Consider the following 25235-nt stretch of genomic DNA (forward strand, 5'->3'; position numbering starts at 1 on the left):
ATCTTTTCCTCCTTTACAAGTGCTACGAAAAAGAAATCGTAAAAAATAGATCTAAGAAATGCGAATCTATTAGAGGGAGCTTAAATTAGTTGACCTTCAAATAAAGTTTTAAAGCCAAATCCCGCTTTTGTGGTATTTCTACGGATATTCAGCAGTCAGTCATGCATTATTTCACATTTCACAACCAGGTCAGAATATTAATTTTGGTCTGCAACACCGAAATTTCTATGAGCATTTTTATATGAATTTTTATTGTGACTCACTTGTTGCACAAATGATATTCTAGACAGATTCAAAGAAAAAATAACATTAGTTAAAACCAGCTCTAACATAGGTCAGTTCCGAAAGAAATGTTAGATAGAACGGTACAGGTGCGGCAGAAATCAGATCGAATAGGTGACTTCGAATAATTGCAGCTTCACTATGCAACTCGTGGATTTTTCCGATTTCCCACTGAGCACAAGGGGCGGGGAGAGAGTGAAGCTGAACGACGAAAAAAACCAAAAAAAAAGAGATAAACAACAACGAGTGGCGTGTACAAAATAAAAAGAAAACAAAATGGAAACTAAGCGGAGGAAAATCCATAGAAACAGTTCAACTTCTTACAGGATTGGTTTTTAATAGATGTTTTTAGCCAGTTGGTAAGAAACTTGGAAAAAAATTGACGATAACAGTGAACAATGTTTAAATAAATAAGGGAAAATAACGGAGGAGAATGCCAGCTAAACGATGTAGCAGCATTTTTCACGCTCACATCGATGTAAGGACGGGCAATCCGCGTCATCCGAACATGGTCCAATTGGACGTAAACCGGAACGACATAGCTGCAACCGTACGTCTATAGTCGTCTTCATATTTATTGTCCTCGTCGTCATAGATACATGGCTTGCAATCGTATCTTATGGTAATCAAAGCGATCGCACTAAACTCACCCGATTCTTTAGCAAATGCTGTTCGGGCGCAGACGTAGTTCTCGTATTTTCAACAATCCGCCGGAACTCCGTTAGTTCCGATTCGTCAATCTGTCAAATTGCAGTACTCCCATCGTAAACAACAGAAGTCAACATGAGAAATTTTAGAAAAATATTTATATGGAAAATTCAAAAAATATTACCACTTCTTCCTCATTTTCTTCCTCGGAAGGTGGTGCCGTGATGGGCTTCTTGGGTCTCCTTGTTACCTGAGAATCTAGAGTTAAATCCGTGAAAAGGGATTTTTGCCCTCTTGGAAGTAACCTCGCCGTCGACCTCTGGTCCAGTAGTGGCTGCAGTCGTCATGCCGATGAACGGCGTGGTGCAACATGCTCCATGAACACATCCGCCACCAAGAGCAGCGCAAATCGCGTCGTTATCCAAGCGGCACTGTCCAATGTGAGCGCCACCGTTCAGACAACGCACTGAGCCGCTGAGACCACTTCCTTGGAATGGCTGTAAGTGAACTATAAACGCCATGATCTCGTGTGAACGTGAAGAATCTCAGTAAAGATGCTTAGGAAAAGAATTTGCGAAACCCTACTTCATCGTTTTTCCACAAATCGACAAATTTCCTACTTTGTACATTCAGTTTCTCTCTGAGAAAAACTGTCAAGAGCAACTTTCGACATTTTTGGAGCGATAGAAGCGCTGAACGAGAAAAGTCTCAAAATTTCCATAACGAAGTAGCTTAATTTCTACAGATTGATTCGATTTCATAAATTTAACTGTTTAATTTAATAAATTTTTTCCCAATTCAATAAATTAGTTTTGTTTTAATTCTCCATTTCTAACATACACTCCTTCACACTTCTCATCTATGTTTAATTTTATTTAGCAGCTTTCGAAGCACTTTTGTGCACCTTTTTCGCGACGTTCCTACTGAGAACGACTGAAGGATTGAACTCGGCACAATTTAGCCTACTGGGAAGGCTCTAGTGCGGTTTTGAACCGCCAACCGTGCTTTCGCAGCGGAACCTCTTCCCAGCTACACTACATCCTCTCCGATGAATATGTAAGTTTATGTAGAGGTATTGAGTGAAACTTTCCTAACTCCCACAGATAAATTCAAAAACGTTTATTTTGCAATGAAGAAGTGCAGTGAAGACAACTGAACTAAACCTACAGTGGCTCCGCCAGCGAAATTGTTGTTATTTCCACGTCCAAGCCAAAGCCCATAAGCAGTTGGATAGCCGACTCCAACGTTGTTATTTGGTGGAGGATGAGGTTGTGCTAAATTTGTCACCAACTACAACGTACATGTATATTTAAGGATATAAATATTTAAAAAAGAATGAATATGCGCCGCTAAGCAAGTCTCTCTTAACTACAACTGAATTCAATTGCGCATCGCGGCCTTTCAGGCACGCTTTCAGCACTTAAATCCCGGCATGTATATATGGATTGATTTGATAATATCTGGTTTGATATTTTATTACAAACTTGACAATCTTAAAATCGCTTTTAGCGCCAATAATTTTTGTAGCAAAACGTATCATCCTTTCCAACGGTACTACTCGTATTAATCGCTTTTGGTGACTTATTGACGAACGCTACACATCGGCTGAGCTCAACCCGTTGACTTTGTAACATCTGCATGATTCCTCGATCACCTTATCTCTAACCTCATGAATATAATCGACGAGTGACGGCAGCATAGCGCGAATCTGACCTGGTGAAGGAATCCGAGGGAAAAAGTGAGGATGGTGTTGTAGATTGCAGAACCGGGATGGTTCTGCATCCAGGTGCTGGCGGTCGAAGATCAGTGATGTCTTCTCACCAGCCTATTCAAGTGAAATCAATGAATAGGCTGCCCTGGGAGGATGACGAGAAGGAGGAGGGGAGGGAGGAAGGGGACGTTCACATAGAAGAGCGTTCTAATGCACCTCGTAGGAACCAAAGCAGTTCCCACGACGTCTTTTACGACGATCAGGGAGAGATGAACGGAACGACGCCGCATCCAGCAATCTTCGGAACACCTCTCGCTTCTCCCTCGGATTCCTTCACCACATCAGATGCGTGGTACGCTGCTTTTAACTATTAATTAATTAAGAAACGATGAATTGAGAGAACTAGGAAGGTAAATCCACTTTACACGCTCATATCAAGTAAATACGCAAACATGAACGTATGAAGCACTAGGTATAAGTAAATCTGAAAAAAATTGCAATTAATTACAGAAACATTTGTAACAAACAATTGCCGAATCCTCCAACACCGTATCCCCATTGAGTTGCTACTGGTCCGAATAGGATCCAGACAAGACAAAGTTCACGTTGCATACTGAAATTATTCAAGGGAAATTGGATAAACAAACTTAAGGACCAGAAATGCAGGGAGAAAGAAAAATAGGTGACAAAGTTTATGGAGGAAAAAATCTTGAGGCAACCTTTAAAAAAAATTACAGAGACACACATCAATCACGAGAAGTACATGTCCGAAATCAACAGTTGTCCGAAGATTTAGAGGAAGAGAACGAGGGAGAAGGACAACACGAAATAAGGGAAGACTCAGAACCTGCTCAATGCCCATCCGGTCAAGAAGATGCCTCCTCATTGTGTGCGTTTAAAAATTCGCGCATAATCATCCTATCTAACTGCAAATATTGACCATGCTCCGAGAATCTCTGCAGAATTCACACCTGAGCATAACGAATGGGCAGTCTGTGAAAAATATGGAAAAATATGAAATTAGAAGAACGTACTTGAATCGACTCAGATGTTTTCCATCCAAAATTTTTGAAGAACTTCTCTATAGAGCACAGAGCACCTATCAGGAACCAATCCTTCACAGAAAAAGCACTTACACTGATGTAAACCTTCAAAACCAGTGCATTGTTAGGAATAAAATAAAACTAGATTCTTGGGTATAATGCAAAAGAGCTGCTGTAAAAACAATGAAATGAGTCCAGCAAAATTCGAAGAAAATTCAAATATGCACAACGCAGGGAAGATGCTCTTGGTGTGAAGAAAAAAGGGTATGACCAGAAACGATTGAAGACTTCGAATCCATTCGTACGTCGCAACATCCCTTTTTATCCGCTTTTTTTAGTCCCAGCTCTCCTCATTCGCCGATCGTCAACGTCAGAAATTGCTATCCACGAATCTTTTCACTGCGTTTCGATCTGCGCCTAATTTGCGCCTTCCGGCATTAGCTGAATTCGCTTAGATTTTAGCATTACTAGTCGATTTCTCTTTAAAGCCATATTCTTATGCTAGTAGTGATCTTAAAAGCTCTTCTGAGCTCCTTAGATAAGCTTCTTCGGATTTTCTGCTCTCACTATTTACTTAACCCTTTTTATTTATTTCGCCACTAGACTTCGGACCCCTTTGTCACCACCTGAAGTACTCAAAAAGGGATAGATATGCTGGGAAGCATCAAAAATTATATGTAGAAAGGAAAGTAATTTCACAGTAACGAATACACGTTATGAGTTCTAATTGATCGATATCGTTGATATCAGGACTGATCTACCTGTTCATGACTTTTCACTTCATATGGGTCCTTGATCATTCTCCATTTCAAGCTAATCATAAAAACATCGCTTTTGTCTCCTTGTCATCACTTCTCCTAATTTTCCCGATAATAAGTGGTGCATAGAGGAGAAAAAAACACACCAATGTCCAGAGAAGGGGAAGTGCTCAGGTAAGACACGGTGATCATTTCAAAAAAAAATCGAAAAGAAACAAGAAACAACAATAAGCGAATGCAAGTGCGGTGGCGCAATCTCATTTCCTGTAGTTTCTGCCTATTTTCCTTTTGTTTCCAAACGTCTTCTTCATGTTTACATTTTCTTTTTTATTTCATGCTATTTGCTATTTTTAAATTAATTTCTTCGGCACGATTTTTTTTCTCGGTATTTTGCTTGAAATACTTTGCTTGAGAGTTGAGGATACTCCAAAACTGGACCTCAGATTGGTGGAGTTTTGAGAGTTTTGACTTCAGACAGAAACGTATGCAATTTGGAAGGATGGACCTTGAATGTTCTCGACGACCTTCTCCTGCGTTACAAAGTTTGTTTTTAACCAAAAACTCATTTTTTTGCTCTGCTCCTTTTCTCTTTTTTTTAAAAAATTACAGCTGATTAGCAGCGACTTCTGGGAAAATTACAACCTTGAAATACTTCGTAATGATTGCGGAAGGTCGTTTTACCCTTGGAAAAAAAACTTGTTCAGCACGTATGTTGTTTCCTACGTTGTTTCACGCTTGGCAAGTTTCGAGTGTGTTATTGGTTTCTGGACAGAACTTTCTTTGAAATTATTTCCCTCAAAAACGCTCACAGCGTCAACAAGAATAACGACTAAAGTGGAAAACCCGTCTATGTTTTCTCTTCCGGAAAGCACCGCGTTTGAAAGGCTCAGCGAACATCTGGCGTGTGCAGCATAATGGGTCATTAGCACGTTTTCGTTTCGTTTCTTAAAAAGGTTCGCGGCCCGGTTTTGAGTTTTGTTTTCATACGGTTCCAGATGTGTGTCTGTTATGTAACACAGCTGTAGAACCTGTATTTTTTTTTCTTTCTTTCCCTTTCTTATTCATTTTTTTTTAATTTTTTCTGCTTTCTTCTGTTAGCTGTTGTTCACAGCATTGTCGTATTAGGAGTTATGTTTGTTGTGAAACATTCTGCTAAGAAGTGGGACCTTACAAAAACCCCCTATTGGCTGAATCTCTACTGGTTCCGCCCACGTCTAAAGCTTTAGCCTACTCGAGATTTGCCTCTCGTTCTACTTTGTTTCGCTCTCTTTTATTTATTTTCCTCTGCAGATTGTTAGAAAAATTTGTGCTTTACCTTCACATCTCCTTTTGTTGTATGACCACAACATGAAAGCCAACTTTTTTTTTTTTTTTTTTGGGGGGGGGGGGGCGTTCCCCGTCAAGGGAATTTTCTGAATGTCGCGTTCAACAATCGAGCCGGTGAAGAAAAATCTACGAATTTTCGCAGCAAATGTGCAGAAACAATTTTTGCGATATTTTTGCAATAAACCAAGACTCCCAATAAACCAATTTTGAAATAAATTGACTAGTAATTTTTAGTTTTAGCTTTAATTAATTTCAATATTTTTAAGTAGACGAGTTTGACCATCGATGACCTCCTTCGTAAATCCAACACGTCCCAGTCCTAACAGTTATCATTACTCTGATAGCCATTATCGTGGTGGATATTTTTTAGCCCTCAATTAAACGGGAGAGAAGAATGAACAACGTCCTCCGCCTTCTTTTCTCATCGCTTCGACTTCTCATTGTCAACGCTTGAAAACAGCACACGCAAAGATCTTTTTCGCTTTCAATTCCCACTTTGCATGAATTATTGGATATCTCGCTTGGCCAAGAGCACTCGACACACCTGCATTGCTGTAATTGTTTCGCTTTTCACTTGAAATGAATTTTTCCGCTACGTACCGGTTATTCCGCAGCAAATACAACTGGAAATCGTAAAAGAAAACAATAGCTGTGAAAGAGAATGTTGTTGGGGTTTGTTCTTGTTCAGCTAATCATTTGCTACAATCATTAACTCGTCTTAGTGAGAGGAAATGACTGTAAATGGGTTGAAAAATGTTGCCTGGAACATCTTTCGCTGTCTGTGATAGAAATTGTTCAGTTATGGCTATAAATATGATGATTCTGTTCAAAATCATTCGAAAAATCTCCTTGTCTCCGGTTGTCAGCGGAATTTTACCGTTGTGGCTATGGCGCCGATCTTTTTTAGGCGCGAAATTATTTCAAACCATTCACTGTTGCATGGGGCGTTGACTCTGTTCCTCTTACTCGCAATCCATGGGGAAAAAGAACCGCGTCACCAGCTGTGCTCGCATCGCGGTCGAGCTGTGCAACTTGAGCTGTGGTGCATTTTGTTTAGTGTTGAAATAATTACTGATCTGAATAATAATAATAATAATAATAATAATAATAATAATAATAATAATAATAATAATAATAATAATAATAATAATAATAATAATAATAATAATAATAATAATAATAATAATAATAATAATAATAATAATAATAATAATAATAATAATAATAATAATAATAATAATAATAATAATAATAATAATAATAATAATAATAATAATAATAATAATAATAATAATAATAATAATAATAATAATAATAATAATAATAATAATAATAATAATAATAATAATAATAATAATAATAATAATAATAATAATAATAATAATAATAATAATAATAATAATAATAATAATAATAATAATAATAATAATAATAATAATAATAATAATAATAATAATAATAATAATAATAATAATAATAATAATAATAATAATAATAATAATAATAATAATAATAATAATAATAATAATAATAATAATAATAATAATAATAATAATAATAATAATAATAATAATAATAATAATAATAATAATAATAATAATAATAATAATAATAATAATAATAATAATAATAATAATAATAATAATAATAATAATAATAATAATAATAATAATAATAATAATAATAATAATAATAATAATAATAATAATAATAATAATAATAATAATAATAATAATAATAATAATAATAATAATAATAATAATAATAATAATAATAATAATAATAATAATAATAATAATAATAATAATAATAATAATAATAATAATAATAATAATAATAATAATAATAATAATAATAATAATAATAATAATAATAATAATAATAATAATAATAATAATAATAATAATAATAATAATAATAATAATAATAATAATAATAATAATAATAATAATAATAATAATAATAATAATAATAATAATAATAATAATAATAATAATAATAATAATAATAATAATAATAATAATAATAATAATAATAGAACGCTTTCTGTAGGGTAGTTGAGTTGATAATAATAATAATAATAAATCCCTTAACTTTCGATTGATTTGCTTCAGTAGTCAGGATTCGTATTTATCTTTCTTAATTAACTGAGAACTAACGTTTCAGCCGCTGACGTTTTATCGCCTTCGTCAGAGCTTGGAAAAATCGGAGCCATCAGAAACTTATCCTCTCAAACACCCTACAGAAAGCGTTCTTAACGATAGTAAACGTTAAAGGACAGCGCTTCAAATCGCAAATCACTCAACCACTCACCGAATCACTTAATAGTTAAAATAATAACCCAAAAAAATAAAATGTTAAATGTTATCATAATTATATTATTAAAATATCGCTCTACACTTTCGCCTAATAATTACCTACTCTAATAATTTACCTTCGTTTATTACCAAATTAATTAATTAGTTAATTAACTAATATTAATTTTTAGTTTAATTATTTATACGTTCCCTTTCTGCTGAATGTTGTTACATTCTTCATTCTCCTTTTCTTTGCTGGAGCACTCCCGTCTGTCCACACAAACCCAGTCCACAACTGAGCACGTTTCTTTGTGTCCAGAATGACAGGACTACACCTATTAAATGTTTCCTTCGACACATTCCTGCTTTAGGTTTTCATACTGAGAAGAACATGCTGGACAACTGAGACAGCTACGCAAATAACAACGTAACCAAAGCAATCCAAAAACATGCCTTGAGCGTCAGTCTTCCTGGTTGCTCGTTGTTCGAGGATAATTTCCACAGTTGTGGAAAATCTCACCACTTTATTTTGATATCTTATTTAAATGTTGGTCGATGAAACGGGGTGCGATAGTACGAAATTTTCCAACATTTTAGTTTTCTTTATATCTGGAACCTGGATATCAAAATAAATGCTCGACAGAATGTGAAAAATGTGGAAATATTTTTTAAAAAATATGTGAAAAAAACAATACCTAAAAATAATAACACAAAAAAATAAAAGTGAAACAAATAAGTAAAATTAAAGTAATAACAACATAAAAAATATATGACTTGATATTCTCACTAATTAACATTCAAATATCAATCGAATATAAATAAAATAAATAATAAATAATATGATAGTAGAAAAAAGAATAACAGAATATAAATATACAATAATATATAACAATAAGTATCGATCAACGATGATGAATTCGTTTTTCTGTTTTAATAATTCAATCGAGCGTTACTCTGCAGCTATTCTTAGCTAAAGTACAGAATCGCTGATGTTATTTATCTCATCGCTAAGGTTTCCCCATTGCTAAAATTTCCCTTCTCTTCGGCTAATTTACATCTTGAATGCTAACTATTTCCCGCTTCACGACAACATCGCAGATGATCCAAAGAAGTCGACGCGACGCACGTACCGGTGTAACTCGTCCTCCGGACGGACGAGTTGTGCCGCTTGTCGTTGACCACTTGACGTTCCTCGGTCGTTGTGTCATGGAAACACGGGGCGAACCTGTTCATGTTTGTCGCACTTTCACCGTCCGCACGGGCGCCAATTGACGACGAAACTTTCGCTTGTTTAGCTAATAGACGGTGCTAATGTCGTTTTTTCTCCACTTCCTATAAAAATTACCCCGGCGAGTTTTCCAGCTAAGACCAGCAGTCTACCGAATCTCTTCTCATTTTAGTTTCCTTCATCTCCTTCAATCATAGTTTACAATTCTGTTGGATAATCTTATGAATTTTTTTCATTTATCCAGCCTTATTAAGTCCCTTTTGTTTTATATTATATATATTTTATATTATATTTATATTTTATTTTTTTTATTGATTTTAATCTGATTAAACACTTCTAGACTTTATTTAATCTTGAACGGTTATACTTTCGCCAAGTATGTCTGAGAAATGTATGTCTGAGAGAAATGCAATGTATTTCTGTACCCTAAATGCATCTAATTGGATTTTTTCGGAAGAAAATCAAGTTCCAAGAAACTCATAGGCTACTGCCCACCTTAAAATCTATCTTGCTAGCGGAATGTTATAAAATGCAATTGAAACCTGCACAAACAAAGGATTTACTCCTATCAAGAAGTTTTTTTTTAATTTTTTACCTCCAACTCTTGTCTTCCTGAAACCGTGGCCCTATTAACTGAATCTATGTTTCGTTGTTTTGCCAATGAAAAATTAGAGTTGGAAAATTCTCTTAGAACTAGTAAGATTAAATAAAATTTTTCTTTCTACAGTGATAGTCGATATGCTTGTACATCCTTTTGTTCGTCGAAATTGAAAGGAAAATAGAATTAGTCGTCTTCAACGTACCGATGCCAGCTACGTAGGGTTATGAATATTCCTCTAATCGAATCTTTCAATATATGAGTGTTGTTGGAGGACATTGCACTAGCAGCTAAATATTCAGAATAACTAATAAGGTTTGAAGACTGTGAGAAAAAAATTGAGGTAAAATCGGATTATTTGGTTGTTTGTTGTATTTATATTTTTCTTGTCATGCCAACGAGGATATGGTGAAAGTTAATTCATAATCTCTTATAATTAATTTAATACAATTTGGTATAATTTATGGTCTGACATTTGGGCAACCTCGTCTTTATCAAAGGCCTAAAAATGGTACGAAGTTTTTGATACTACGCAAATCTCATCAAACCCTTCCACACTCTTTGCCAAGCCCCAAAATGGTCCTCAGTACAACACGAAAGAACTCTATGAGACAGGAGAACGAAATGATTTGTCAGCTGATCGCATTTCTCCGCAAAAACACTTCATATCCTGCGTATGTTCCGTTGGAAACATAGAAACACACAGCGGCGCTGGTGTTTTCGTCGCCTTTTTTAGTCACTACGTGCCGATGTTTGTGTTGTTGACACGACACTGAAGTCGGCAGCAGCAGGAGCAGGAGCAGCATCGGGTCGAGCCTCACTCTCAGCCATTCTCACTCGCTCTCTCTGCTCAATAAGGCGTAATCTCCCACATGGCTGACAGCTTGAAAACAACTCGCAAAAATGTTTCCGCCGCCTTCAGCTCGGCGACATTCCACTCCCAGATCCAAACATTTTCGTCACCCAACATTCTTAGTCAGCTCAGTTTGTTTTTTTTTTCGTATATTCACTGAATGGCGGCATTTTATTTGGAGACTATTGTAGTGAATTGTACTTTACTTTACAATTCCTAGGTCTAGAGTGTTTGTTGAGTGTATGGATCTGCGTTCAGAGAACAACCGAGCGCAGAGAGCAGGCAAACGTTCGCTCGCTTTGTTTCCTAAGCTGTTCACGGTGAAAGTTTGGGAAAGTACAAAGTGAACAACTGATCATTACTTGAAAAACCATGGATAAGATACAAGAAGGAAACAAATAGAAGACGGAAAATCTATTTCAGTGGGCCAGCCCCGCCCATTTCAGTGCTTTTGCCTTTCGTTCGTTGGTTGCTATGGGAACCACTGAACTAAGTACCAGTATTACCAATATTTCTTCTTTCTTCTCTTTTTTCAAGTTATTTGTTTACGACATGTTCATGTTCCAGCCTTGTTTAACTAACGCAGTTGATTTAGTGGGACATAACCAAAAAAGGTCGGAACTCGTCCTATCGCTACACTCCTCATTTCAATCTCCCCTTAGATCCCCGAAACAGTTCTTAGCTGAATGGAGAACAAGATGCGCAGGTTTTCGTCGTTGCAGCTAAACTTTCTTTCTCAATTTTGAATCTGTTGCTCACGGGTCAAAATCCAGCTTTTTCCTGCTACGTTCATGGATGGGCACGGCCTTAGCGCAACTTTTTTCTTCCCTACACCCATAGCGATTAATCATTAGAAGTTAACATATGAATGCTCTATATTGACAATCATCACTCTATCTTCAGGGTCCCATTACCAACGTTAGTTATCATAATTATCACCAATCAATAATCACAATATTTTCGTGATCGTTTTTGGAATTTCCTATGGGTGAAGGAGAGGAAAAGAGAGTTGTTATGGTGCTTAGTACACAACTGGCTCAAACTAGTTAAATAAAATAAATCTGGTAAATAAAGAAATGAATCTGATAAAACCACTTGTTCATTAAACGAAGTAGAAATAGAACCGGCAATGATAGAAATATGTTGTTTAATTAGCTCAATCTTTTAGTACTTCTAATCTTAAAGTAGGAAATTTTTTAAAATACGCAATTTGGTGTAGTTAGTTGGTTACCATCAGATAGGAATCAAAAGCGTGAAAACTCGTATATTTGTGAAAATTTCCAGTAATGAATCCAATGCTAACATTCATTGGATTAGGCACTAAATGTCCATCTTCGGCGACTGAAATGTGTACATAAATGTGGTCTCGCTTCCAGCGCGAAAACTCGTCCATTCTGAAGGCAAGCTAGATTTATTTGTATTCTCATTCAATCTGTGTATTCCGTATCACGCCATGGAAATGTGCAAATTTTTAAAGAAATATGTGATGTACCTCGTGTTTCTTTGATTCTTTCTTAAATGAAGAATTTTTGAGCCTAAAGAGCACTTGCGGGCTGTTTAATTTCTCGTCTCTTGAGCTCGTCCTACCTTCTCTGGACGAGTTAATCTGATCACTTACGATTCTTATTCTTACGATGAATCATCATTTTATCGTGAACACTTTTCACGTATCTGATCCAATCTATAGCAGAACTTGCCCGACGACATTGAGGAAACTCGTCGTGGACAGATGAGATGAGGCAAAAGCTGGGCGGAATGCGCAGTGAAAACGCCCAGCTATTGTTACCGTTCCCCTTATTCCGTCTAATGACATAGTCGTAAGGTACCTTAAACGTGTTCTCACATTCAAATCGTCTCATTCTGTTAAAAATGAGGGCGAGTCGTGCATCGAAGGCAGAAATTCTTGCTAAATTCCCCCTAAAGGTTTTTTTTCCAGAGTTGAAATCCTATCGTTTTTACCTGCTACGGCATGCTCCAAATTTCTCTCCAGCTTTAAGGAGTCGCAGAGGTTTTGATGGCTCAAAGGGATTTCTTCGCAAACATTTTTGTGTTGTTTTCTTTTTCGCTTTTAGGATTAGTGGCTCCAACGGTGGTAGCCTTGAAGTGAAACCACAATGATAACGTCTCCACCATTTCTCTCCCTCTGAATTCATCAAATGCAGAAAAAGTGGCATTCACGTGACAGGTGACACTCAAATCTCCTCGTACCAATCTACTCCTACTAATCGGTATGGAGATCATGAATTGATTGACACTGGAAAGATTGAATTTGAATTCTTCGTCCTTTTTTTGTCCTCTCCCTCTCCCTCGTCTTTCCCTAAAAGCTCCTTTTCGTTTACGATCAGAGATTCCCATGGAATATAACTGAAAAACTCGAGGAACATCTTGCGTAAACAAGTCACAAAAGGGCAGCGAAGAAATAATAAAAAACATTTATTTTACGTCCTTATTTGTTGCATCTTAATTCGCTCCTGAAGCCAATAAGCAGAAAATAAATCTTTTCAGAATTATATTTATATTGTTGTAAATACCGTATACCCGTTATAAATATTTGTTTCCTAGATAAATGATGACAAAAGAGCAGATGTTGAAAGATTGCCCTTAAAAGAATATTTTATATGAAAAAAATTAGGAGTAGAGTAGAAAAAATAAAAACATGAAGTTAAGGGGATTTTTATTACATCGCTGTAAAATTCCTTATAAGGTTAGAATTTGATTTATTTGTTTCCAGATGGCGTCTAAAACAATCAAAAACTCGCATTTTTTTCTTACAATAATTCTCGTTTTTTGTTTATTACTGCAAGGAAGTTTACAAAAAGACTTTTGAATCCATGTCTCGTTCGGAACCACAGCCATGTTGTAAATTCCATGCTGACTAGATTAAAGAGTTACAGGCATTCCCTTAAAGGCATCACCCCACCAATCTGAGGTGGTACTTATTCCAAGTGGAGTATTCTTATACGGGACAGTAGATTATGGAGAAGGGGTGATTCCGTGCATTTCTTCCCGATTGCCGTAAAAAACAGCCCGGAATAAGCGGCGCGTACACAAGGCTGGCGCGCTCCAATCGAACTCGTTGTAGAAAATAGCGCGCCGGATCGTTCGAAGCAGTATGGTCTAGGTAGTTTTTCACGGCAATTAGGAAGAAATGGACGGAATCACCCTTCTCTCCGTAATCTACGATCCCGTATAAGAATACTCCACCTGAAATCCGTACCACCTCAGATTCGTGGAGTGATGCCTTTAAGCCAACCACATGCCGCGCATTTCGAGTGTCTCATCTCATTTGTAAATATAGTGTCAGCTGAAAGAATTTCCTCAATTACTCGATGCTCTCTTAACTTACTTTTATCTCTCACTGGATAAAAAAAGCCAAGTGCACTTTTGCGCTGCCTTACTGGTCTACTGGTTTGAGTGTTCCCACTCAGCTGAATGTATGCTTTTAATGACATCACAATAGGGAAAGATCATTCGGTGACTATTTCCAGCCGGTTGTCAGTGTTTGCCAACCATGAGGTCAGTCGACTGACACTCAGCCGCGATCACGTATCACACACACAGCGAGAGAGAGATACCGTCTCCACTCTGTCTCCATCTACAGTTTTTTCCTCATCGAACGGCGTTTTTCGACTTGACGCGCCGCGCTTACCTCATTTGTTTGTGTCCGTGTGTGTGTGATTGCTACGTGACTGAGGTCGGAGTGCGGCGGACTTGAAGTGCGCGAACGTCGTCGTCGTCGTCGCTGCTGCGCCGGCCTGTCCACACTCTCCACGCGGCTCTTCACCAGCTCCGAGTGTCAACCGAATGCTGTTTCCTGAATTTCGAATCGTTCGAATGGTTTGTCGCAATTTTTCTCTTCCCCCACGGTAGCATCACGACCCTGTCGCGCTTTTCCCCCTCTTTGCCCTTAGGTGTAAAACTGGAGTTGGAGCGCGGGGTCTTCCCGAGTCAGCTCGTAAAGGAATCATTTCTTTGCTTCTCGTTGTTGTCTATTTTCATCCAAAAAACTGGATATGTACATCTCGAAATATTGAAACCCTTCTCCTAGAAGGTGTATGTTGCGCACTGAGCAAAACGTTCACAGAATTCCTAACTTTTGGTGTAACTAGGGCTTATTTTACAACATATGTATACGTCTTGGTGGCTTCGTTGGTGCCTTTCATTCAAGGTTACCAGTAAATTATCGCAAATGCAATTTGTTCTCACTCAGCACTCCAACATCCGCTGAATTATTCCCGCAATTATTTTGTGATAAACTAATTCCTGTCGTAATAACTGGATCAGTTCTTCGAAATAAAAGTGTGATTTTTTTTTTGAATTTTTCGCGTAAAGTTTCATAGCAATTCCTTCAAGAGGAATTTGATCCGCTCCGAACAACTCCACTCCAAAAACGGAAATTAAATGAAATATGAGCGACAGCGATTGAAGAAGCGGCATTAGTTTTTTCAAACTTCTCACAGACCAGTCCCCACATGATGAAACGATGGTACGATTTAGCGCCGTTCCAATGACCGTACCGTAACCGTACCGTGGCTGTTCCTCCTGCTTTTGTCCTAGCAGACGACGGCAGCAGAATGCTGATGTTATCGCACCTTTGATTGATGATTATCTTCACCGTAGATAAAAACGATCATCGCCATCGGGAACCTTTTCTCAGGTGAGGTTCACGTCACCGTCTCTCGTCTTTTCTATGCCGTTTTACCACAATATGGTGCTACCCACATAAAGTTCTAGATTTGGAGAACATTTCTCGCATTGGGGACCTTTTATCTCCTGCAAGCACAAGCAGAGTACGGCCAGATTGATCCAACAAAAGAAAATCTATTCACATAAGTTAGAGTGGCTCTCTCTCTATTCCAGGAAAAAAAGAACTAAGTGCGAAGATTATTTTTTGGCTACTATTTCGATAATGATGTTTTTCTTTGTGTGTCGATTTTTGGTCTATGTAAATCATACAGGAGCAGTTCTCTTTGGTAATTGAAAAGTTGCTGCCATTTTCACAAAAATGTCTCATATTTCGCGTCATGTACATAGAAAAGAAAATCCCGGAAATGTGACTGCAGAAATAAAAAAATATTACAGCTCATGTAAATTCTGCTAGAAAATAATTCACATTCCTTCCTAGCATAAATGCGATGAATTTCTAGCATGCTATTAGTTTTCCACTTCCAATCATTGCTTTTCGCTACAATTATAGCCCGTGCGTTTGCCTACCTCTTCTATTAGCTCCTTAAAGAATTAATCGGATGGTGGCGTAACGATTCCTCGTAATCGTTGCGATATCGTCGGATGAGCTCTGCAAACTAATAATTTTGATAAGTGTTTATACTTCTAGTTTTTATGAAGATAAAACCACGACACTTTTCGTTTCCACGAACATTAGCTGCTAGAATATGGAGAAAGTTCGTTAAAGGAATCGTTTTTGACTATTTCCACCTGAAAATAAATGAAGATATTGGACTAAACACTTATATGAATACAGATAATACCTTTCCAATTTTTTTTCATTTTCTACTTAAAATAGCACTCACCCCTCCGCCGCTTCCAAAACCTATCCTGGGCGAATTTTTATGAGAGCATCTATCATCGACAGAGCGCGAAATGAACACCATATTCGATTATTAATGAACCTGAAAGTACTGTAATCGTTGAATGCACAGGAACTCGAACGATTTCTAGTGGTGACATATTTCCTGCCTCAAAAAGTAGTTTCATGCTAAGCTGCTTCACGAAAAAAAAAGAAGAATGCTAATACTGCGACGTGTTCCTGGTGTAATTACGTCCCTAAGCCGACATGTTTCCGCAGCAACCTTGTCGCATCTGTTTTTTTTTCCTTCTCAACAAACCTCACGCAGCTGGTTGGACGTTCGGTCGACCTCGATTGGCACGAGGGAAGCAGCCTATGATTTCCTCTTGTATTCGAATAGTTGACCTCTTTTCTGGGACTCCTACGATCTAAAGTGTCTGCTACTCTTTGTGGCTCATTTTAAGACGAGGTTAATTGCGCTGAGTTGCCGGATCCATTCTAATGAAATAATAGGGTTTAAAAGTGGTTTTTGGCATGTTTTCCTATACGATCAACTGCATCGAAATTTCAAAATATTGCCACTGTAGTCGCTTTGATTGTCACGAATTATATTGGGCTCAAAACGACATGAAGACAAACATGAATTGGAATCGAGGTGGGACCATCGCGAACTGTAGCGACGATTGGTGCTAGCAAGGGCCCTTCCTCAATCCTATACGCTGCGTACCACAGCATCGCTTCGAGCGCAGCCGCTTACGTAGTTTTGACGTTCGTGGGGTCGTTTTGACCTTACTATACATAGTTGCCCCGAGGGATGTCATAGGTTTAAAGGCATCACCCCACGAATCTGGGGTGGTACTGATTTCAGGTGGAGAGTTCCTATACATTATGTAGATTATGGGGATTAGGGTGATTCCGCCCATTTCTTCCTAATTGCCATAAAAAACGGCCCGGAAGATGCGGCGCGTGCACAAGGCAGGCGCGCTCCAATCGAACTCCTTGTAGAAAATAGCGCGCTGGAACGTTTCCACAATCTACGACTCCCTATAAGCACAACGCACCTGAAACCCGTACCATCCCAGATTCGTGGGGTCCCTTTAACCAAGAGAAAAAAATATCGAGAATAAAACATGAAAAGCAAGCTGGGATTTCAGTGATCTTAAGAACAGTGTAGCATTTTTTTACGCCGCCGTTTTTACGACGGTGGCTGTTACAGAAATTTCTACCACGGAATCTTCATAGGAAATGACTAACAATGACGACAATTGACAGATGAGTGACAGGAAAAAATTTAATATGGCTAATGTCCGTGGAATAGTAATATAATAAGAATTATAATATATTAATAAATATTAATTCATTCATTTTAATTATTAATTAATAAGTATTAATATTTATTTCGTTCAACACTAGTGCTCGGGAAGTCAACTGCGAAATATAAAATGAACAAAGTGCTTTTTTTAGGCTGTTCATGTCCTAGTTTCGCAATTTCCGGAGTAGCGTTGCATCAAGAAATTCAACATGTACTTTTTCCTTCACGAAAACGCTACAGTATGCACATATTCACATAGAAGGCCATAACCCATTAGAACGATGAATTCCATCAAGGGAAAATTTTCGCAGGTAGTTGTTTGTTTGTTTTTGTGACTCTAAATTTCAGCTACCTCTGATGATCGTGTGTTTGTTCTCGTGGCGATGAGACGAGCTCCACTCCGAGAATAGCTCATTCCTCATAGAGCGCTTAGAAAAAGCTGCTCTCCGCCTCTAATCCGTCCTTTCGTTGCACCACTTTAGGTGTGCGCGTAGTTCTTCGGAACTAAGAAGCCGACGGTGAAATATCCGATTTCAAGTTGAGACCTCGGGTACCGTAGTCCTTCCCTTCAGTTGCTTCTACAGTCATTTTCTGCGCGAGATTTCCAAACGTCGATGCTGTTCTCCAGTTGAAGACTGGTGATATCCTAGCGTCGTCTTTTCTGACTCGGGATACTCTAGACTCATCTCTGGACATGCTTGGGTCCTATATTGAGGCGCTCTACAAAGACGCGTCTTACCTTCGAGTCACTAATCGTTTCTTTTATTATTGCATTGGAAATTATTTCAGATGAAGAATTCTAGTGCCAGTAAAGTCATGTTTCCAGCAGAGTCCTCGTACTTAGCCGTATCCCTGTTGTCTATTGTGGACAAGTTCTGTACATCCATGCCCCGTCAGCTACCCCCAAAGTCCTCTGATGATTGCTCTCAGAACTAAAAATACGGAGGATCATGCTACTTTGATTGTCAATCTGCTTAGTGACTAGTCCTCTAGGATGCCAATCGGTCCTGGTACGAAAAAAAGACCCAGCAGGTTAGAAGCGAACCAGCCGCTGTTGTTCCAATTCTCATTTCCTGTCTCGAACCGTTCCGTCCCAATTCTCACTCAGCTTAAACACTCGTGTATTTGAGTTTCTGCTCTTCTCCTGCAATGGGGCATGTTGTTGTTTGTCGTGTATTTGTTGTGACTCGTGGATGTCGTTGTTTTCCATATTTAATTGGCTCATTTTCTTCGTATCGTGCGAGTGTTAGGAGTCTTTTAAGCCAATCAACTCTATTTTTTGTAGCGGTCGAGAATATTATATCCGTTACGTGTATCGTCGAGCAGAATTCTTCACTGGAGCACCTGGTGGTTTTCTGCAGAATCCCTGCAAAACATTTGCATACATGTGTTCGTTTGCACTTTCCGTCAGATCAGCTGGTCTTAGCGCATCAGCGCTAGGAACCTGTTATTCAAAAGCGATTTCGAACATATGTGACTTTTCCGGTCCGGCACTAGTCATCTCCGAACCTCTGGAATGATTGTAAACCCGTGTTTTTGGATCTCATGTAACCTGAGTCAACATCAGAGAACTAGTCAAACTTCTCGCATATACACACGTCCCAGCTGTTCCACAGATGACTGGTCTGTCGTAATCGCTGCACAAAGGACTACATGTCCTTTGCGGATCCAGTGGCTGGACCATCTTTGTTCATCTGAGGTCTTTTCCACACTCACCTGCAGCTACTTTCAGTGATTATTTTACATCAGACCCAAATGGTTTCACTTTCCTCTGAGAACATCAGTTACCAGAAAGATTTTTTTGCGTAGGGAAATCTGTATATAGTTAGCTTTTCCCCCTTATTTTGCTTCCACTCGATGGAAAGACATCGTTTGTTTGTGTATGGGTGCGTTTGAACTTTCTTTTTTTTCCGTCGACGTTTGTTTGAAATGGTAGTTCATCCATAAACAATTGCATCTAGACAGTGACCGCTCACGAACGTGTCAGACTCTCTCTAACCTTTTGTCGTTCTTTAAACTAATTTCAATTTCTTAGAACTTCAAATTGTGTCCATTGCAGAATAAGATCTGACCATTAGGTTTGAAGTTTGAACATCAACCCTCCCTCCCTTTCGTACGAAGATGCATGTCTAAGTAGGTCCTGCGAATGATTTCTTTTTCCTGAGAAATAGTCGTGAGGAAGTCATTTCTTTACTGTTCGCTGGACAATAGATGTCTAGAGATGTTGACAACCAGATCTTCAGGTGGTGCTCTCTCCAGAACAACAGAAGTTTTGAGTTTCGTCAGCTCGAACGTTAGCTTGTTCCTACAACGATCATGATCCACTACCAAGGATTAGCTTGTCAATATTGTCACAATGGTTCCGTTCTTTAAAAGTATCATGATTTTGACAAAGGTATCTAAACTCAGCGTGGTTCCGTCCATTTTTCCCTTACCGACGTGAGAAAGAAAAAACGACGTGAGAACCGCTCTAGTTCCTACGAAGTACGTTAGAACTTCTATCTACACTACTCGGTCTCCTCATTAACCTCTTCATTTATTTGTACCGGAACAGGCTGGTGAAGAGACGTTATTATTCCTCGACTGGTTGCACTTGTATGCGGCGCGTGCACGTGGCGCGTTGCAACAGAAATCGTCGCAAAAAAATGGCGTAATCTAGGCTGTTTTTCACGACGATTACGGAAAGATGAGCGGAACAACACTGGCTTCCGCAACTTACTATCCGAACTCTACGCTTTCGCTGTGAGTTCCGCACCCCGTCAAAATTGTGGTACGCTGCCTACAAGCTTTCGTTTATTAATTGATCTTGCTGAGTTTATAGTCGTTAGATTTCTCTAGGGCTATGTTCTGGAGCGTTCATACAAGGGGAAAAATTTTACAGTAGCCTTCTCTATGTACCCGTACGTGAGGTGTTCGAAAGGATTTCTTTCTTCCGTTTATGTCTATCTATACATGTGGGCGTTTTCCGGGTTTCTAGTCAAAGGCAGCATACCACGAATCTGACGAGGTTGGAGTCTTTGTGGTCAAATACAGAACTTGTTATATAAACTGAGATTATGAGCGTGCCTGCGGTCACTTTTCCCTGATCGCCCTGAAGAACGACGTGGGGACCGTCTTAATTTCTACGAGGTACGTTAGAACGCGCCACCCCTGTCTACCCTCCTCAGCGGCATTCATTGGTTTTACGCGTATAGGCTGCCGAGGAGACCTCATTGAGCTTCTGCCGCTCGCCCTTGGATGCGGCGCGTGCACAAGGGTGACGCGTTTCCACATGTCCATTGTGAAAAAGCCATTTTTCAAGATGTGATCTCGTTTTTCAAGATCTTTTCAAGGGGGAACTCAGGAAGGGGACCACGATCATAGTCGTCACCTACACCGCGAACTCTATGTTTGCCCACAGAGACCCCAACAACGTCAATTTATCTTTCCTTTACTCCCTAACATCCCTATAGATTATGTAATTCTTTTTTTTTGTGACAACAGTCTACACTTGTTGTTACAAAGATTAGAATGAGCTATGACTGCAACACTTTTCGAGTGTTTCATTGTTCAAATGTTCGGGCACTCAAACAATGAACAATTTGATATCGTCATTTTTCGAATGCATCATTCGAAACTTGCCATTGTTTAGATGCGTTCGGAAAGACGAATACTAAAAATAAAGAACAAATAATTAGACTATATATATTATATATATATATATATATATATATATATATATATATATATATGTTAATGCATTAATTTATTTGATAGTATTCTAGCCTTTTGTTGTTTCACTCTCGGCTGTCACCTTTTTCTTGTTGTATCATTACAGATTTACACTTTCCCATCTGTTTTACAATAGCTCTGTACCTAATTAGCTCTTGGCTTCCTCGAAATCGTATCAGAACCATCACATCACATCGCCTTTTGTAAGAATTTGCATGACACAAGAAAGTGTAGGCTCTAATTCGGGTAATAAATATGCCCATTACGCATGATTATAACCTAGGGTTATTTGTTTTTCTGCCTATTTCCACTGCAATATATTTTTCGCCTACTATCATGCTATATAATAACGCGCTTAGTCCGTGTGTATGTGCGCGTTTGTGTGTGTGTGTGTGTGTGTTTGTATGTGTGTTTGCCTTCGTTTTTGTGTTGGTCTGTGTGTCACGAAAATACTCCATAATGATGCCAAACTCTGCACCGGTGGGGTGCCGAACCATCGCCATGCACCTGATAGAGGAGCACTCGACCTTTCCAGCATTGTCCAGGGATGTATTCCTATGTATTTTTGCTTTGATAGGTCAAGATAGTTTCTATCATATGTTAGTGATCGTAAATAAACTTCTATGTGAATGTACTCTTCCAAGTTTACAAACTATCATGCTATACAATAATGGGCTTATTCTGTCATGTGTGCGCGTCTGTGTGTGTCTCAGTCACGAAATTCAAAAAGAGAAGGAGGCGGATACCATGGCGTCGGTTTGGTGCGCTGGAGCCCCAGCGAGGTAAAATTGGGTGGGACGGGTCCTACGACGTCGAATTCTTGCCCGTGACCCAGAAAACCATAGGGTGGGGTGAGATGGGTCCCACTGCCTCGGGTTGATGCCTCGGAGAACCCCAACGGTAGAATGGATTTCTATGACTCATTCGCATATCTATTTCCAAGCATATTTCCCTGATGCTGCTAACATCCTTTCTTCCCAAAGTGGAAACACACATACAAACGGCTGCTTAGATACAATACTAGCCAACACACGTTCGCGTAGTCTGACATGGAGCTTTATCTTCATCATTACGATGATGATGTTCACCTCATTTCATGTTAGCACATCATTCCGTGCTAATAGTTGAGAGCAGAGGAAACTCATACTTCGAAGAATTTCTCCAAATTGTGGAGTTTTTGGAGAAAAATAGATGTAAAATCAAGTTGGATTGTTCTCCAAATATAGTACCGACGCGTTTAGTAAGATAATCATGAAATTTCTAAGATTCAATTTTTGAGGGAAAAAATTGAAGAAAGTGTTAATAAAAAGGACAATTATAATTTTACAAAAACGTCACTACTGTTATTTCTTATTGGTCGGTGTAGGCGAGCGAAGCGAACACTACAAAAAGTCTGAAGTTCGGCTTTAGCCGGACGTTCAGACTGGTACAATTATAAATGCGTTTAGTAATACTACTCAAGTGATTCTCACTACTGAGGAAAGAATTGTTATATTGGATTATTATTGTATCTACTGCATTCCATCATGTTATTACACTTATTCACGTTCTTATGTGTTCCATATAACATTCGTATTATTATTTATTACAGAGGTACGTAAAAGAATCACGAAGCTGTAGTCCACGGTTGTGCTCCTTGACCGAGAGAATATGATAATGAAATGTAACGAGTTATCTTTTCAGGTTACGAATATTTTTAGAATTCTTTCCGAACGTTATGATACTTTTCTTTGAATATCGTGTCGAGCTAGACTTGTGAGATCATTGTCGTAGCAATCGCAAACATTCATATTTTATCCAGAAAGATATTTTGTTAAAGGCAGCATATCACGAATCTGAGGTGGTGTGGATTTCAGGTGGAGTATTTGTACACGGGGTAGTACATTATAGAGAGGGTGTGATTCCGTCCATTTCCTCCTAATTGCCGTAAAAGCGGCCCGGTGGATGCGGCGCCGCACAAGGCTGGCGCGCTCCAATCGAACTCGTTGCGGAAAATAGTGCGCTGGAACGCTCGAAGCAGTATCTTCCGGACCGTTTTCTACAGCAATTAGGAAGAAATGGACGGAATCACCCTCCTCTCCATAATCTACGATGCCGTATACCAGTACTCCACCAGAAATCCGTACCACCTCAGATTCGTGGGGTGATGCCTTTAATTCGAGGATACTCGGACTTTTTATAATCAGGGTATCAATTACCCGAAATAATAGGAACTGGTCAATTCTATATTGGTATGTATAGTTTCTTAAAGGGAATTGTTGAGTTTTTTTCTCAATAGCATCATTTCATTTCGCTGTTTAAAGGCATCACTCAACGAATCTGGGATGGTACGGGTATCAGCCAGGTAATGCTTACGGGGTCGTAGATGTGGACAAAAGGGTGATTCCACTCCGTTCTCCCTGTACCAGTGTAAGCGAACGACCCCGGAACGTTGTTTCTTACGACGGCTTCTGCTGCTGTGCGCAACCCTTGCGCTCAGCCCCGCCTGCAAGTCGTCCGAATGGGTGTTCGAGAGAATACAATTGGTGGCCTCTTGACAACGGTACGCTAAGAAAGTCACTCAAATGTGTATCTAGCTAATCCTCTTTATGGTCTTGACTACTAAGCGCAGGGCGTGATTCTTCCAGTAACTCTCCAAACCTCCTTAGTTGGGTTTTTACATTTCAAGAGATTCGTTAAATAACATTTTACAACCAATAACTAATTTATGTGAAGCTAGCCTCGCCGAACGGGAGTTAAAAAGAGTATTTATTAAAACAATTATTTTAAGAAAATCCAAATATTCCTAATGCTTATAGGAAGGTCAAAACGAGATGAAACACGTACGCAAATCCGTGCGCGGCTTCTCTTGAGGCGCTTCGGTGAAGCGTGGCGGCTACGAACGTGGTGAAACACTTGCTGGCACCATCCATAGCTGCAGTTTGCGACAGTCCTAACTTGGTCCAACTGCTGCCTCCGCGCGCCGTTTCGAGCGCGTACGCAAATGCACCGCAACTACACGCGTGAATCATGTCGTTTTGACCCTATTATATGTTTCAGAAAATTAAGCAAAAGTTATGCCGTGTCCCTGTAAGTTCTAGAAGTAATGTTAACTGTGAAACATTTCCAAAGAATTTCGAAAAAAAATGGCAAAAAGATACAACGAAAGGTCGTTAAGACGCAGAATGACTTTTTTTCGCTCTTTTTCTTTCCTTTGTGTTTTTAATGAAGCAGTAAGTCTAGAAAGCAACAGAGTCTTTCATTTCGTTTGTGATTAAACAACTTCCTTCAATCTGTTTAAATATTTTTTAAAGAACTGTTCTGAACTCTTACCTGAACTACACAACGTTCTTCCTTCCTCTGACAAAGAAACCAGGAATTAGAGCGAGTGATGCTTCCTTTTCACAACATTTTCCAATATAACTTCGTGGAGCAGTTTAGAGATCTGATAGCGAAAAATTTATTTATAAACAAAATTCCTAAGGCAACTCCCATTATCATAATTCAAATCATATATCATGTGATTTCTTTTTTTTACCGTAGTGATGCAGCAGTTCCAGACCAAGGTCCTCAATGGGATGCGAGCCGCTCGTTTATTGCAGATGTCAGCCTGATTTTGCGAGAGTGAAGACATGACTGCTACTCATTTGGATGCGAAACAGTCTCACAATAAGAATTACAATAAACCATTCGGGCCCACAGTAGAGTCAAAACGACATGAAGCACGGTGCCGTTGTGTGAGCGGTTGCGCACGAAGCGGTGCGGTGGAGCGTAGCGTTTCTGGTCGAGTGAGGACTCCTTCTACCCAATCGCTTACGGTGCCGCACTGTGGTTCATGTCGTTTTGACCTGACTCTACTCATCTCGCTCTCTCTTTCTTTATGTATCCCTCTTCCCTTTTCACCATCCAGCACAACCACGCATCAAAGTTCTTAAACGTTTTCAACCATTCTCGTTCGAGTA

At 38.7% G+C, this 25235-nt stretch overlaps 3 protein-coding genes across 4 annotated transcripts; 1 reads left to right on the forward strand and 2 right to left on the reverse strand.

Moving 5' to 3' along the window:
- Positions 1 to 722: 722 nt before the first annotated feature.
- Positions 723 to 9273, reverse strand: RB195_013715 (uncharacterized protein; the record flags this gene model as incomplete). Of its 2 annotated transcripts, none has more annotated exons than XM_064203668.1 (6): positions 723 to 824; positions 933 to 1022; positions 1115 to 1180; positions 1236 to 1427; positions 2098 to 2220; positions 9196 to 9273. In XM_064203668.1, the coding sequence occupies 6 exons, from the start codon at positions 9271 to 9273 to the stop codon at positions 723 to 725; spliced, it is 651 nt and encodes a 216-aa protein (XP_064059549.1). The 2 variants fall into 2 exon arrangements, with proteins under 2 accessions (XP_064059549.1, XP_064059550.1); XM_064203669.1 differs by lacking the exon at positions 9196 to 9273 and adding an exon at positions 2597 to 2629.
- On the forward strand, positions 2701 to 3015 carry RB195_013716 (uncharacterized protein; the record flags this gene model as incomplete). Its single annotated transcript, XM_064203670.1, has 1 exon — positions 2701 to 3015. The coding sequence occupies one exon, from the start codon at positions 2701 to 2703 to the stop codon at positions 3013 to 3015; it is 315 nt and encodes a 104-aa protein (XP_064059551.1).
- RB195_013717 (uncharacterized protein) lies at positions 6763 to 10722 on the reverse strand (the record flags this gene model as incomplete). Its single annotated transcript, XM_064203671.1, has 2 exons — positions 6763 to 7814; positions 10632 to 10722. 2 exons carry the CDS (start codon positions 10720 to 10722, stop codon positions 6763 to 6765), a joined length of 1143 nt encoding a protein of 380 aa, XP_064059552.1.
- Between the last annotated feature and the right edge of the window lie 14513 nt (positions 10723 to 25235).

This window comes from Necator americanus, chromosome V, assembly GCF_031761385.1.
Source record: "Necator americanus strain Aroian chromosome V, whole genome shotgun sequence".
Taxonomy (NCBI): Eukaryota; Metazoa; Nematoda; class Chromadorea; order Rhabditida; family Ancylostomatidae; genus Necator; species Necator americanus.